Source organism: Emydura macquarii, unplaced genomic scaffold (genome assembly GCF_026122565.2).
Source record: "Emydura macquarii macquarii isolate MOO-44397 ecotype Brisbane River unplaced genomic scaffold, CSIRO-AGI_Emac_v2 contig_572, whole genome shotgun sequence".
Classification (NCBI taxonomy): Eukaryota; Metazoa; Chordata; order Testudines; family Chelidae; genus Emydura; species Emydura macquarii.
Window position 1 is genome coordinate 1,102 of NW_027130709.1, and position 16,045 is coordinate 17,146.

Consider the following 16,045-nt stretch of genomic DNA (forward strand, 5'->3'; position numbering starts at 1 on the left):
CCGGCCCAGAAGGGTTAGCTCCTGTGAGAACAGCTGTGACGGCATCATTTGTCCTGTGATTGCCATTAGGTGTTAGAAAAGTATGTGTGGATCTCTCTGTAGAGGAGTGTACGGTTGGGTGTCTCAGTGGAGCATGAGATTGTGACTGTCCAATGTCAAATTTGTGTGTAATTATGACTGTGTGTGTGGTTTGTGTATCTCAGTATCATCCTGTATCTGTCTCTGTCTCAGTGTAGATTTTGTGTGGTGTGTCTGTCTGTTTAGCTGTGTGTCTAACTGTGTGTGTGTGTCTGTCTCACTGTAGGGGTATGTGTCTGTCTGGTTGTGTGTGTCCGTCTTGGGGTAAGTATTTTCTCAGTATTTTCTCCAGATATTAAAATTAGCGAGGTGTTATGGGGGGAGGGGAGTTGTTGGAAAACGACTAAATTGGCAACATTTAGTTGACCACTGGGAGGCAATGGGGGAGTTAGGGTGTGTGTGATTGGTCTGTGTTTTTTTTTGTTCTTTGTCTCCATGTAGGGATGTGTGACTAGTTGGTGTCTCAGTGTAGCTGACTTTTTCTTTATTCTCCATTTTGCCCGCTCCCTATAACACCCCTGAGTTCCTTTCTCCTCCTAGCTGGTGATTCTCTCTTTTCAGAATCATTTCTGTTTCCTCTGCTGCCTCCTTTCCACGCTGCGTCCTTGATCCTCACACATCTAGGACAGCATCGCTGCCTGGCACTGTGCTCCACACACACCCTCACTCAGCACAGGATGGAACCCCTGCCTCTGTTCTTCTACCTGTGCACAGGTAAGTGCCAGCCAGAGGGACCGGGAAAAGCTGGGTCACGGATGCACAGTGATACCCTTCTGGCAGGGAGATGGAGGCAGCTGGACTGTCAGGACACCTGGGTCCTATCCCTGGATAGCCCTGGGAGGGGAGTGTGGTCTGGTAGGTTACAACGGGGCAAAGTGGGGTGCAGAATTATGGGGTTGGATGGATAAGGCTGCAGGCAAAGGTGTAAGAGAAGAGCTGAAAGGGACGTAGGAGGGTGGTAGAATCTGAGGTCCGAACTCTTGGGTTCTCTCCTCAGCTCTGGGAGTAGAGTGGGGTCTGATGGTTAGAGTGGGGGGATGGGGAGCCAGGACTCCTGGGTTCTCTCCCCAGAGTTGGGAGGGATGTGGGGTCAGCTGGGTGAGAGCGGGGGGCTGGGAGGCAGGACTCCTGGGTTCAGTTCTCTCTGTGTTCTGTTCTCCCAGACTCTCTGGGAGGGGATTGGGTCACAGGTATGACTCCCCTTCTCTCTGGGGTGTGTGTGTGTGTTTGTGGGGGCTGGAAAGGATCCTGCAGGTGTGAAGTGGATGCAGTGTTTGCAATTGCTTAATCCTTGTGTAAAACCACAGCAGCTTCCTCCGGCTGCAACGTCCCATCTCTTTCATCTGGAGGCCTGGACCCCATCAGGGCATGGAGGGGGGCAGATTTTGGGGTGGCTGAGAATGAGGGGCGTGGGTTGGGAAGGGGGCACACAGACTGGGAGATGAGGCCTGAAAAGGGATGGAGGGAAGAATGGGGGAAGGTCATCTCAGATCCTCCCACACCCTCAGCCGCTTTCTTGCTCCACAGTTCTGCACCCCACTTTGCCCCATATCTGCCTCCTCCTACAGCTCTGGAGGATCCATACCACCTCCCAGTCCTGGAGGGGGCAGCTCCAAAGTGGATTCTCCTTCCCAGGCATGGGTGTGCAGCAATGGAGAGGGCAGAAGGGAAGAGAGCTCCGCATCGGGGGAGTCGGCCATGCTGTGCGTTAGGGATTCACTGTTGCCATTGATTGGCTGTTTGGTGTTTCTTGTGTCACATGAGTTTGGTGGGTCTCAGCTCCGGCTCCATGACACAAGCTTACGAGGCCTTTTCAAAAAAGAATGAGATAAGTTCATGGAGGATTGGTCCAACAATGGCTACTAACCAGGATGGGCTGGGGTGCAATACCATGCTCTGAGTATCCCTAGCCTCTGTTTGCCAGAAGCTGGGACTGGATCACTTGATTGCCTGTTCTGTTCATTCCCTCAGAAGCACCTGGCATTGGCCACTGTCAGGAGACAGGACACTGGGCTAGATGGAACAATGGTCTGACCCAGTATGGCCGTTCTTATGTAAAAATTAATTACAATATAATAATAATGTTTAGTATAGAAACTGTCCAAGATAATGACCTGTTGAGACAGCGACGGTGTGAGATAACGACCTTGGCAAATAATGCATTTTAAAAACCTTGGCCTATATATATTTTATTTATACAAATTTCCCAGTCACAAATCTAGCATTCTGGAGCAATGTCACTAAACCAAACTCCAACAAACAAATGTTCCTTTAACGTGCCCCTCCCTTCTCCTTCCACCGCACCCCACTCATCGTTGTTGTCCTTGGTCAGTGGAGAGCCAGATTTCAGAGGTGCTTTCACCTGAGTTCACCTCTCACAGTGGAGGAAGAAGGAGAAGGTGCTTTGCTCGTTCACTCCAGTTGCTCGCTGCTCGCTCTGATCACAATTTGTTCATTGTGCCACTGTTCGCTCCCCCGCGCCGTCGCTGATGGCCTAGCGCTGTCACCTTCTGCTGCCACCTGCCTCTGTGACCTCTCTTGTGTCAGTCTCTTGAGGCTGCACACAGCTGTCAGTGATTTCAGCCCTCGGGGGGGGAATCTCACCGCTAGTGCAGGCTGGGCAGTCTCTTCCTCAGAAACACTGTCCCATGGCAGGTCTAAGCACTTAGACCAGATTATCAGTGATTTCAGCTCTAGTGATCACATAACAAAACAGAACACACTATATAGCCTTATGCAGTGGCCTACTGTGCGGGAGAGTGGGGGGGCCAGGCCCCCGGTGCCAGACTGTGGTGGTGGTGGCCGTTCACGATGCACAGGGGACGGGCAGAGCCAGCCCCTCCAGTGCCCCCTGCACATAGTAAAGGGCCTGCCCAGTGCCCGCCCCCCCCATGCCGGGCAGTGAGGCTGCCCCCGTCCGATCTGGTGCTGGTCTGCGGGGCTGGAGTGGGAGAGGCGGGTGCCAAGAGGTGGGTAAGTGCATGGGAAGGTGACGGAGCCAAGCCTACATTTGTGCCCCCCTCCAGGTCTCACACCCCCCACAGGTACAGAGCCCCTGTCCCAGGGCAGCTGGGGGTGGTGCCAGGACCCCTCCTGCCCTGCAGCGGGGGGACGTTGATGAGGCGCAGGGTTTGCAAATGCAGGCTTGGGCACTGTAAAACCACGGTACACCACCGATCTTATGGGACAGATCAAATAGTGCTTGTGACTGTTAGGCAGAGCGACACCACCAAGCAAAAGACCTGTCCGCGAAGTCTTTCCCTCTCACCGCCCAGCTCATCACCTGCTGTCAGGGGAGAGTTCATTCAGCCCTTGCTAACAAATCAGAAAGTAAATTATTAGGTTGGCCAACATCACTGAAACGAATATGCTGACATTGTCATAGAAAACACTGGGATGAGGAGTCTAGCCTTTGTTCGTACTTTTCAACCCAATTATGATTTTTCAGGTACAAGTATTTTATCATATACTGTGTATGCTTTCAAAGTGCATATGAATGTTTCAATTACAATTCAAATGTCCAACCAGTGACTCAACTGGCAACGTTGGATGTAACTAATTGACCACTGGAAAGGGGGGTGGGGCAGGGGAGTAGGAAATCCCTGTTGGGAGTTTCTGCCACTTGCAAATGAACACATGGAATGATTTGCATAAAATGGCTCTCAAAGGCAAGACATAAGGGAAGTTTAAATAAGCTGCTGTGGGAGAGGGGTAGGGGCTGGGAGGCAGGACTCCTGGGTTCTAAACCCAGTTTTGGGAGGAGAGGAGGGTCTAATGGCTTAAAGCAGAGGGACTGGGAGCCAATCCTAGAAACAGGAGGGGCGAGTCCATCAGCCCTCGCCATTAGCCCCTCTCTCCAGAGGGGAAGCTCTAATGAGTGGGTGTTTAACCCCTGCAGTGCTGGCACAAAGCTGTGGATCCAGCGTGGACGTGGAGGGACCCATCACCTTCCAGGATGCAGCCTCGGGGTTCGGGCAGAGTGTGGCGCAGTTTGGCAGTGCCAGCAGAGGGGGGTAAGGGCCAAAAGCCGGCTCAGGGCCCCATGGGTCCCTATGGGTCTCACACTGATCCATGAGGGATCCGTCTGGCTGGGCTGCCCCATCTAGGCCACCCCACTCTGGGGAAGTGGGGTATCTCCTGAGCCCCCCTCTGCTCTCTCCCTCACAGGCTGCTCGTTGGGGCCCCGCTGGAGACGGGAGACGTGAATGAAACTGGCAAAGTCTACAAGTGTGACCTGGGCACCAGACACTGCGAGGAGATCCGCATCAATAGTAGGGCCACCCAGTGCTGGGGGGTCTATTGGTTAGAGCAGGGCCTTGGGGAGTCAGGACTCCTGAGTTCTATCCCTAGCTCTGGGAGGGGAGTGGAATCTAGTCAGTTGGAATGGGGGAATTGGGGGTAGGGCCAAGAGTCAGGACTCCTGGGTTCTATCCCCAGATCTTGCAGGGGGTGAGGTGTATTTGCTCACCCTGAAGTGCGTCTCTCCCCTCTCAGGGCCCCCTGATGCTGTGAACATGTCCCTTGGTTTGTCTCTGGCTGCCAAAGGCTCCCAACTCCTGGTAGGTACCATGCACGGGGGGTGGGCTCTGTGACTGGGTGTCTGACACTTGCTGCCTGAGAAGTCCATGGGGCAGATCCCCCCAAGTCCCACTCCTCACGACTGGTAGTAACTGGTTGGTGTCCGGGTGCCTGGAGCACCTGGGCAGAGTTGATGATTGGGTGACGTCATTGTCACTGTGATGTAACTGTGTGGGGTGTCATGGGTAACTCCTGTAATTGGAGGCAGTGCATAATGCTGTGGTGGGGAAAGGTGGTCACCTGGTGATGTCACTAGGGCAACATTGACTTAGTGAACTGACTTAGCAGTTAGCATGGTCAGCAGTTGACATCACTGTGGAGACAGTGACTGTGCAATGATATTTGAAGGGATGGTGGTAACTAGGTGATGTTGCCATGGCAACATTGACTGTGCACTGCCATAGCAGAGAGTGTTGTTAACTGGTTGATGTAGTCATCGTGACAGTGATTGTGCATTAACATAGCAGGGAGTGTGGTAACCAGGTGATGTCCCTGTGTCACACCCCTGTCCCCTTTCTGGGAGTCAAGTGCTGGGTCCTGGGGTCCCATCTGCCTTACGGGAGTCCCTTACCCTGGCGGGACCTTTCCCTGCATGGCCATAGGTGAGCAGGTCCTGGCTCTCTCACACTGGGGCTCTATTCAGGGGTGACCAGTGACCCCGCCCCTCTCTTGTGCCCCAGGTGTGCGGTCCCACGGTGCACCAGGCCTGCGGGGAGAATATGTACACCAAAGGCTACTGCTTCCTCCTGGACCAGAGCCTTCGGCAGCTCCAGCGAATCCCGGAAACCCTGGCAGGTGAGGGCCAGCCCAGGGCGTGGGGAACCAGCACCCAGGGGACATGGAGGTGGGGGGGGGGGGGTACAGGGCCCGGGGGAAAAGGAGGAGGAATGAGGCTAGATGGGCCCTTGGTCTGATCTGGGGCAGCAGGGAGGGGAAAGGATACCAGGCTAGATGGGTCCATGCAAGGTGGTAGGGAGGGGGCGGGATACCAGGCTAGATGGGCAGATGTCCTGGCAGTTTCACTGCAGTTTGGTGTCTCTTGGCCCATATAACTGAATTTCTCTGTGTAATTCCCATCCTCCCCATTCCCCAGAGTGCCCCAAACGCCTCACAGACATCGTGTTCCTCATCGATGGCTCAGGCAGCATTTATTTTGATGACTTTGAACGTATGAAGACGTTTATCATCGAGGTCATGAGGCGTTTCCGTGGCACCAACACGCTGGTAACTAGCACCCGCTCATTGTAGACCATTAATCGCCAGCATCCCCTGGCCCTGGCCGGCAGGGCAGCACCAGAGGGTGCTGAGTTGCAGGGAGCGGGATGGGGGCTCATATGGGGCGCTTTCCCCCACAGCTGTGTTGACTCCAATGACCCAGCATCTCTGCTATTCTGACCCACTCCTACTCCCCTGATGCCCTGTTCGCCTCTTATCTCCTAGTTTGCCCTCATGCAGTATTCCACCACTTTCTCGGAGCACTTTGACTTCAACATGTTCAAGAGCACCCGCGACATAGATTCACTCATCAGAAAAGTTCAACAGCTCAGAGGATCTACCCGTACAGCCTCTGCCATCCGGAAAGTGGTGTAGGTACCTCATCTTCCCTTACAGGCACTTCCCCTCGCATCCCGCAGACATGGAGGTTGATAGAACTAACCTCTCTGTCTGTGCCCCATTTCCAGAAGAGAGTTGTTCATCTCACAGAAAGGGTCCCGGGATGGGGCTGCCAAGTTTCTCATCGTGGTAACGGACGGTTTGAAAATCGACAACCTTCAATACTTGGATGTGATTCCAGAGGCAGAGAGAGCTGGGATCACCCGCTACGCCATCGGGGTGAGCTCTATCTATCCTAATGCTCGCTTACACAATCACAGAGCTTTGTAGGGACATTGCAAATACCAACTCCAGCACGCACAGACAGGACTGAACTTTCTGCTATCTCGTCTGGGTCAGATCGAACAACACAACAGCATGCAAGACGACAAGTTGACACAAAGATAAAGATAAATAGCACCATCTATTGCTGGAGGTGGTCTGCACTAATCATCACAAGTTTCCCCTCTTTATTTTAAATTCCCATTTAACTCTAATTCCTATGTAATCTGCCATCTAGGCAGGTTTCCATGTTCAGGTGCCCCTTGAGTGCTATATTCAGCTTTGCAGACATCACTTGTAGGTAGATCTTGATGATAGGTAGTGCAGGGTTCATATCCTCTAGGTCAGGCCTATCTGCCGTGGACAGACTGTCTGTTGAAGATGACAGTGGTGGACTGAGGTCCCAAGAGCACCCTGGCAATTCCACCTCCACAAACTGGTCTCCCATTATGAGCTGCAAGACTCTGCTGAGGGTATCTCCAAATCCTCTTCTACATCCCTCTGGGATGGCGACTGGGCAGCCCCTGTGTTGGCCATCCCTTTTCCTTCAATGAATCTGTTCGCCAGCTCTCAACGCACGATGAAGGGGCAAACTCTTGCATCTTGCATGGGCACAGAAAAGTTGTTTGGTTTCTTAATCACTGTGTGAGGTCCCCTCCAAAACGAAGGCAAGTTGGAATTTTTTTTTTCCGGGCTGCTTTTCCCACTTGTGTGAGACACAGCTTCTCTCCTTCATGGATGGGCACATCATTTTCCTGATGTCTTGTGCATGGCATACTCGCTTCCAGTTCACCTGTTCCTCCACCTTCTGGCATGCTGTCCTCAGTTCACTGAGATAGCCTCCACCGCATAGAGTCATAGAATCATAGAGTTGGAAGGGACCTCAGGAGGTCATCTAGTCCAACCCCCTGCTCAAACCAGGACTAACCTCAGCTAAATAATCCCAGCGAGGGTTTTGTGAAGCAACAGTTTAAAAACTTCTAAAGATGGAGATTCCACCACCTCCCTAGGTAACCCATTCCAGTGCTTCACCACCCTCTTAGTGAAAAACTTTTTCCTAATGTCCAACCTGGACCTCCCCCACTGCAACTTTAAACCATTGCTCCTCGTTCTGTCATCTGCCACCACTGAGAACAGCCTAGCTCCATCCTCCCTGGAGCCCCGTTTCAGGTAGTTAAAGGCTGCTATCAAATCCCCCCTCACTCTTCTCTTCTGCAGACTAAACAAGTCTAGTTCCCTCAGCCTCTCGTCATAAGTCTTGTGCTCCAGCCCCCTAATCACTTTTGTTGCCCTCCACTGGACTCTCTCCAACTTGTCCACATCCTTTTTGTAATGGAGGGCCCAAAACTGGACACAATACTCTAAATGCGGCCTCACCAATGCCGAATAGAGGGGAATAATCACTTCCCGCGATCTGCTGGCAATGCTCCTATTAATGCAGCCCATTATGCTATTAGCCTTCTTGACAACCAGGGCACACTGCTGACTCATATCCAGCTTCTTATCCACTGTTACCCCCAGGTCCTTTTCTGCAGAACTGCTGCCTAGCTCATCAGTCCCCAGTCTGTAGCTGTGCATGGGATTCTTCCGTCCTAAGTGCAGGACTCTACACTTGTCCTTGTTGAACCTCATCAGATTTCTTTTGGCCCAATGCTCCAGTTTGTTTAGGTCCTGCTGTATCCTATCCCTACCTTCCAGGGTATCTACCACTCCCCCTAGCTTAGTGTCATCTGCAAACTTGCTGAGGGTGCAATCTACCCCATCCTCCAGATCATTGATGAAGATGTTGAACAAAACCGGCTCCAGGACTGACCCCTGGGGCACTCCACTTGGACATGGAGCCATTGATCAGTACTCGTTGAGCCCTGTGCTCTAGCCAGTTCTCTATCCATTTTATAGTCCATTCATCCAACCCATACTTCCTTAATTTGCTGATAAGAATACTGTGAGAGACCGTATCAAAAGCTTTGCTAAAGTCAAGGTATATCACGTCCACCGCTTTCCCCACATCCACATAGCCAGTCACTTCATAGAAAGCAATCAGAATGGTCAGGCATGACTTGACCTTGGTGAATCCATGTTGAGTGTTCCTGATCACCTTCCTCCCTTCTAAGTGCCTTAAAATGGATTCCTTGAGGACCTGCTCCATGATTTTTCCAGGGATTGAAGTGAGGCTGACCGGTCTGTAGTTCCCTGGATCCTCTTTCCTCCCTTTCTTGAAGATGGGCACTATATTTGCTTTTTTCCAGTCCTCAGGGACCTCCTCCAATTGCCACGAGCAAAGGCTTTCTGAAAATCTAACAACACTCTATAGACTGAATCACCGTGTCCTCATTCTTGTTAACCCCCTCAAAGAATTCTGATAGATTGGTGGGACATGATTTCCCTTTACAAAAACCATGTTGACTCTTCCCCAACAAATCGTATTCATCTCTGTGTCTGATAATTCTGTTCTTTACTATAGTTTTTGCTTGGTCCTGAAGTTAGGCTAACTGGCCTGTAATTGTCGAGATCACCTCTGGAGACGTTTTAAAAATCTGGCATCACATTAACAAATCTCTACCTTCACTTTAGTGTCTGTGGCCCTGTGAGAATTGAAACAGTAAAGAGATGTAAAATTTTCCTCTGTTTTATTTCCTTCATTCAGCCTCCAAGTCCATGTTGCTCTTCCAGGAGTGCGATAGGGCCTCTGTGTTGTGATGTTCCTTGATGGCCCATCTGATTTTGATAGTTCTTCTGGACAGGCAGGGGGAAACACTTTCTCATCTGAACTCACATGTTTAGAGCAAACATTTTCAAAGTTATAAAGCAAAACTTACCTATTTCCTTATAGCATGGAACACAGACATTCCAAATAAGATTAATGCAGGCAACAAGTTACAAACATTCTATAGCGTCTAAACACTAAATACATTTGTACAAGACTAATACCTATTTTGAGCAACCCAAACACATTCTTCAGGAAGGAATTTTCCCCAGAGCAGATTGGGAAAGGCTCTGGGGGGTTTTCACCTTCCTCTGTGGCATGAGGCAGGGCTCACTTGCTGGTGGAGTCTCTGTACGGTAAAGTCTTTAAACCATGATTTGAGGACTTTAATAACTCAGTCATAAGTCAGGGGTCTATTACAGGAGTGGATGGGTGAGGTTCTGTGGCCTGCATTGGGCAGGAGGTCAGACTAGATGATCATATTGGTCCCTTCTGACCTTAGAGTCTATGAATGCATAAGTGAACTGGTCTGGTCTCTAGCTAAGAGTTTGTCAGTTCTTTGCTAATATCTGCAGCCTTGACAAGAGCTGGCACTTGGCCTGCCAGCATCACATTTCTCTGAAAACATCCACTCAACGTGAGGCAGCAGTCCAAAAAAGCTAAGAGAATGTTAGGAAGTACTAGAAAAGGGATCATAATGGCACTATATAAATCCATGGTAACCCACACCTTGAATACTGTGTGCAGTTCTGGTCACTTCATCTCAAAAAATGGAAAAGGTATAGAGAAGGGCAACAAAATGATTAGGAGTATGGAACAGCCTCCATCTGAGGAGAGATTAAAAAGACTGGGACTTTTCAGCTTGGAAAAGAGACGACTAAGAGGCGCTATGACAGGGGTCTATAAAATCATGACTGGTGAGGAGAAAGTGAATAAGGAAGTGTTATTTATTCCTTCTCATAACAGAGGAATCAGGGATCACCTAATGAAAGTAATAGGCAGCTGATTTAAAATGAACAAAAGGAAGTATTTCCTCACGCAAAGCACAGTCAGACTGTGGAACTCATTGCCAGGGGATGTTGTGAAGGTTAAAAGTATAACTGGGTTTAAAAAAGAACAAGATAAGTTCATGAAGGATGGGTACATCAATGGCTATTAGCCAAGATGGTAAGGGATGCAGCCCCATTCTCTGGGTGTCCCTAAGCCTCTGACTGCCAGATGCTGGGACTGGATGATGGGATGTATCGATTTTGATTCCCTCTGAAGCACCTGGCATTGGCCACTGTTGGAAGACATGATACTGGGCTAGATGGACCATTGGTCTGACCCAGTATGGCTGTTCTTGTGTTCTTATGTTACATTCTCTGGTCTCACGTGCACCTTTACCTTGTGAAGGTTGGCAGCGCTTTCTCTGATCATGTGGCCCAGCAGGAGCTCCGTGATATCGCCTCTAATCCCACCAACGAGCACATCTTCCATGTGAATGCCTTTGACGCCCTCCGGGGCATCCAGAACCAGCTGCGGGACAAGATCTTTGCCATTGAAGGTACTGGACCAGGGCGATGCCCTTCATTTACCCTGGGGCTGTGTAAACTGGTTCCTGGGCTTGAGATGGGCTGGGGAGCTGCTGGGATTCTGTATCGCAAAGGGACCCAACAGCTATCTGTCTAAGGAGTACATTCTGTGCCCATCACCAGAGTATCTGAGCTCCAGGGTGAAATGCTAAACACTCAGGATCTGGCTAGCAACTCTGGCTGCTCTTTCAATGTATTGCTCGGGGGGCTAAATTAACTCACGTGCATTGATCAGTGGGTCTGGCTGGCTCAGCAGGGAAGGGGACACGAGGCCTTTCACCTCTAGGGTCTGTGGCTCTGATTCAGCCCCAGGGCAGGGGACTGGCTGGCTCAGGGGGCCAGGGAGTGAGACATGGGGCCTTTCCCCTTAGGGAGAGCTGGTTTGGCTCCAGGGTGTGGGGGATGGGACACGAGGCCTCTCTAGAGATGATCTGTCTTTCCTCCCAGGCACCCAGTCCCAGAGCGGCAGCTCCTTCCAGCTGGAGATGTCTCAGGAAGGATTCAGCTCCCTGCTGTCCCCTGTGAGTGATGCCTGGGCCCCGTGCGTGTTCCACACTGCCATTTTTGATGGATCCTCCTTGACAGAATCTGACTGGCTTTATGCCTGGAGTGGGAGACCACCCTTAGTCATCCAGAGCAGTGTAGGAGGTGCTTTAATTTTGCAGTCAGTGCTGGCCCTAATGCCCCAGCGTGGTGCTATGAGGTGCTGTGCTGCAGGGAGCACAGTGGGGGCTCCATAGAGGGTGCTCTCCCTTTGCAGTCAGTTCAGGCCCAAATATCCCAGTGCAGAGAGGTGCAGTGGAGAAGGGTGGGGGATGCGTAGGGGGCGCTTTCCCTTCACAGTCAGGGCTGGCCCCAATTCCCCAGTGCAGCACTACGGGGTGCTGTGATGCAGCATGTGACTCAGTCCATGAATCATTTCTCCCTTGCTATATTTTGCTCTGCTGTCTTGTTTTGTGCAAATCCATCCCCTTTCTTGTGTGTGTGGGTTTAGGACGGGTCTGTCCTGGGAGCAGTAGGAGCCTATGACTGGTCCGGTGGGATATTCCTGTACAGGAGCAGTGGAGAGCCAAGTTTCATCAATGTATCCAGATCCTCTGGGGATATGAAAGACGCTTACCTTGGTAAGAATAACCTGGGATAAATCTTTAAGAACAGCTGTAGTGCAGTGTTCCTATCAGATAGCTTGTGAGCTGCTGTGTCCCACCCCAACCATGTCTGCATCTCAGTGCTGGAAACAGAATCCCTGTAGAAACAGCCCCCGTGCCCCACCCCAGAGGTGGGTGCATCTCAGCTCCAAGGGTGGGATCCCTGCTGCATAAACAGTTTCCATGTTCCCTCCCAGAGGCAGATGCATCCCACTGACAGGTGAAATATATCAGTTTATAAAATCTTTTATGCGTCTTCTTGGTTAAAGATGAGCAGCATTAGAATGTTAATAGTGGGCCCTTCAATCTAGCAGAGAAAGGTCTAATATGATGCAATGGCTGGAAGTTGGAGCTAGACACATTCAGACTGAAAATAAGGTGTCAGTTTTTAAAGGTGAAGGTAATAATCATGGGAACAGTTTACCAAGGGTCGTGGTGTGTTCTCCATTGCTGACCATTTTTAAATGATGATTGGATGTTTTTCTGAAAAATCTGCTCTAGGAATTTTTTTTTTTTTGTAAAAATTCTTAGGCCTGTCTTGTACAGGAGGTCAGACACATTGATGACAATGGTCCCTTCTGGCCTTGCAAGCTATGATCTGTCACTAGGGTTTTTGACTTCAAAAAGCCTAATTTAAAAAAATTACAGGAATTAGTTGGGGAAGTGGACTGGACTGACGAACTCATGGATCTAAATGTGGAGGAGGCTTGGAATCACTTCAAGAGATAATGTGAGAAAGGCCAAAGCCAAGTAGAGTTGGACCTTGCAAAAGGAATGAAAACCAATAGTAAAAGGGTCGATAGCCATATACATAGGAAGAAAACAAAGAAAGAAGAGGTGGGACCACTAAGCATTGAGGATGGGGTGGAGGTTAAGGATAATCTAGGCATGGCCGAATATCTAAACAAATACTTTGCCTCCATTTTTAATGAGGCTAATGATGATCTTGGGGATAGTGGAAGAGTGACTAATGGCAATGAGGACATGGAGATAGAAATGACCACATCTGAGGTAGAAGCCAAACTCAAACATTTTAATGGGATTAAATCAGGGGGGCCGGATAATCTCCATCCAAGAATATTAAAGGAACTAGCACCTGAAATTGCAAGTCCATTAGCAAGGATTTTTAATGAATCTGTAAACTCAGGGGCTGTACCTTATGACTGGAGAATTGCTAACATAGTTCCTATTTTTAAGAAAGAGAAAAAAAGTGATCTGGGTAACTACAGGCCTGTTAGTTTGCCCTCAGTAGTATGCAAGGTCTTGGAGAAAATATTGAAAGAGAACGTAGTTAAGGACATCGAGGTTAACGGTAATTGGGATAAAATACAACCTGGCTTTACAAAATATAGACCGTACCAGACCTACCTGATCTCCTTTTTCAAGAAGATAACAGATTTTTTAGGCAAAGGGAATGCAGTGGATCTAATTTACCTAGATTTCAGTAAGGCATTTGATATGATTCCATGTGGGGAATTATTAGTTAAATTGGAAAAGATGTGGATTAATATAAAAATTGAAAGGTGGATAAGGGACCGGTTAAAGGGGAGACTAAAAGAAGGTCATACTGAAAGGTGAGCTGTCAGGCTGGAGGGAGGTTACTAGTGGAGTTCCTCAGGGATCGGTCTTGGGACTGATCTTATTTAACCTTTTTATTATTGACATTGGCACAAAAAGTGGGAATGTGCTAATAAAGTTTGTGGATGACACGAAGTTGGGAGGTATTGCCAATACAGAGAAGGATCAGGATATCATACAGGAAGATCTGGATGACCTTGTAAACTGGAGTAATAGAAATAGGATGAAATTTAATCGTGGAAAGTGCAAGGTCATGCATTTAGGGACTAATAAGAAGAATTTTTGCTACGAGATAGGGATGCAACAGTTTGAAATGACAGAGGAGGAGAAGGACTTGGGCATATTTGTTGATCACAGGATGACTATGAGCCGCCAGTGTGATGTGGCCATAAAAAAAGCTAATGTGGTCCTTGGATACATCAGATGAGGTATTTCCAGCAGAGATAGGGAGGAGTTAGTACCGTTATACAAGGCGCTGGTGAGACCTCATCTGGAATACTGTGTGCAGTTCCGGTCCTCCACGTTTAAGAAAGATGAATTCAAACTGGAACAGGTGCAGAGAAGGGCTACCAGGGTGATCCGAGGAATGGAAAACCTGCTTTATGAGAGGAGACTCAAAGTGCTTGGCTTGTTTAGCCTAACCAAAAGAAGGCTGAGAGGAGATATGATTGCTCTGTATAAATATAATAGTGGGATAAATACCAGGGAGAGAGAGGAATTATTTAAGTTCAGCACCAATGTGAACACCAGAACTAATGGATATAAACTGGCCAGCAGGAAGTTTTGACTTGAAATTAGATGCAGGTTTCTAACCATCGGAGGAGTGACGTTCTAGAATAGCTTTTCAAGGGGAGCAGTGGGGACAAAAATGTAGCTGGCTTCAAAACTGAGCTTGATAAATTTATGGAGGAATGGTATGATGGGACAGCATCGTTTGGCAATTGACTGATATTTGACTACTGTGATAGATATGCCAATGGCCTGTGATGGGACGTTTGGTGGGATGGGTTCTGAGTTATTACAGAGAATTCTTTCATCGGTGTCTGGATGGTGAGTCTTGCTCACATGCTCGCGGTTTAATGGATCACCATATTTGGGGTCAGGGTGAAATTTTCCCCCAGGGCAGATTGGCTAAGGCTCTGGGTGTTTTTCGCCTTCCTCTGTAGCATGGGAGACGTCTCACTTGCTGGTGGATTCTCTGTACCTTAAAGTCTTTAAACCATGATTTGAGGACTTTAATAATGCAGTCATAGGTTAGAGGTTTATTACAGGAGTGGGTGGGTGAGGTTCTGTGGCCTGCGTTGTGCAGGAGGTGAAACTAGATGATCATATTGGTCCCTTCTGATCTTAGAGTCTATGAGTCTATGAATCTACATTTGATTTGGGGGGGAGGGATTCTCTCACAGACTTCCCCACTAGTGCCCCCTCCACCACATTGATCTAGATGCCTTCAGGTCCTGCTGTTCTGTGTTATCTGTAACTCTGCAAGAGGCTGTGGGGTCTTTTGTGTCACCTGCCACCCTCCACCAGTTTTACCCACTCTGGGTGGGACCCAGGGGTTTTAACATCCCAGCCCCGAGAATCCTCCCACCAGGTTCCAGTTATGGCAGTGATATCTGAGACATGTCTCATCCATGAGAATTTCCCGTCCCCTCAAGCTTGTTACTCTGACTGCTCGCATTGCTATAGAAACAATTAAAAATATCTTCTCTTTGCATCCTTTGCCACTTCAATTCAATATGAACCTGGCATCTTGAGGGGAAGTGATATCTTTAAATGTGGGGCTTGGATCCCATCAGATATCATTGTAAACTGAGATGCCTCCAGTTGGGCACTAGATGTCGTTCTACTTCGGGGACTGGGGCATTGGTTTCAGTAGGGGGCGGTCTCTCACAATCTGTGCTGGCCCCAATACACTAGGGGATGTTGTGTTGCAGGGAGTGTGATGGGAGTCTCAGTAAGGAGCACTCTCCCCTGTCAGCCAGTGCTGACTCCATTTGCCACTCTCCTTATCACATATGGGGGCGCAAAGGGGCTCCTGACACCTCCCCGCCAGGCAGGCTCAGCAGGACTCAGTATCAAACCCTTATACTGCTATAAGGCTGTGAGACCCTGGGTCAGGAGATGCCTGCTGCCCCCCCTCAGCCCTCCGTGTCTCTATCTCTTTCAGGTTATTCAGCTGAGCTCATTAAGTCCCAGAGGCAGAGCATGTATGTGGTCGGGGCCCCTCGCTACAATCACATTGGCAAAGTCATCCTGTTCCGGCAAGACGCCAAGCACAGAGGATGGCAGGTGGAAGCCGAGGTATCGGGAGAGCAGGTAAGGGAAGGCACGGGGCAGAGAGAGAGGGAGGCGAGGAAGTTTGCAGTATTTCCACAACATGTAACATTCTGGGGTCAGATCTAACCTGTCGGCAGCAGCAGGGATGTTTCCGTCAGAGAAACTGAGGCAGTGGATAAATGCTATTGATGTAGACAGCTGCACCACAGCTAACAATCAGCATGATG

General features: G+C 49.4%; 1 protein-coding gene across 1 annotated transcript; it reads left to right on the top strand.

The window, feature by feature from the left end:
• Positions 1–749: 749 nt before the first annotated feature.
• LOC137147854 (integrin alpha-M-like) lies at positions 750–15,857 on the top strand (the record flags this gene model as incomplete). Its single annotated transcript, XM_067540248.1, has 12 exons — positions 750–792; positions 3,977–4,091; positions 4,246–4,349; positions 4,573–4,637; positions 5,337–5,451; positions 5,750–5,880; positions 6,097–6,242; positions 6,339–6,489; positions 10,634–10,784; positions 11,260–11,333; positions 11,807–11,936; positions 15,709–15,857. Coding segments are annotated over exons 1-12 (1,368 nt in total), but the record flags the coding sequence as incomplete, so codon positions are not given.
• Positions 15,858–16,045: the final 188 nt, after the last annotated feature.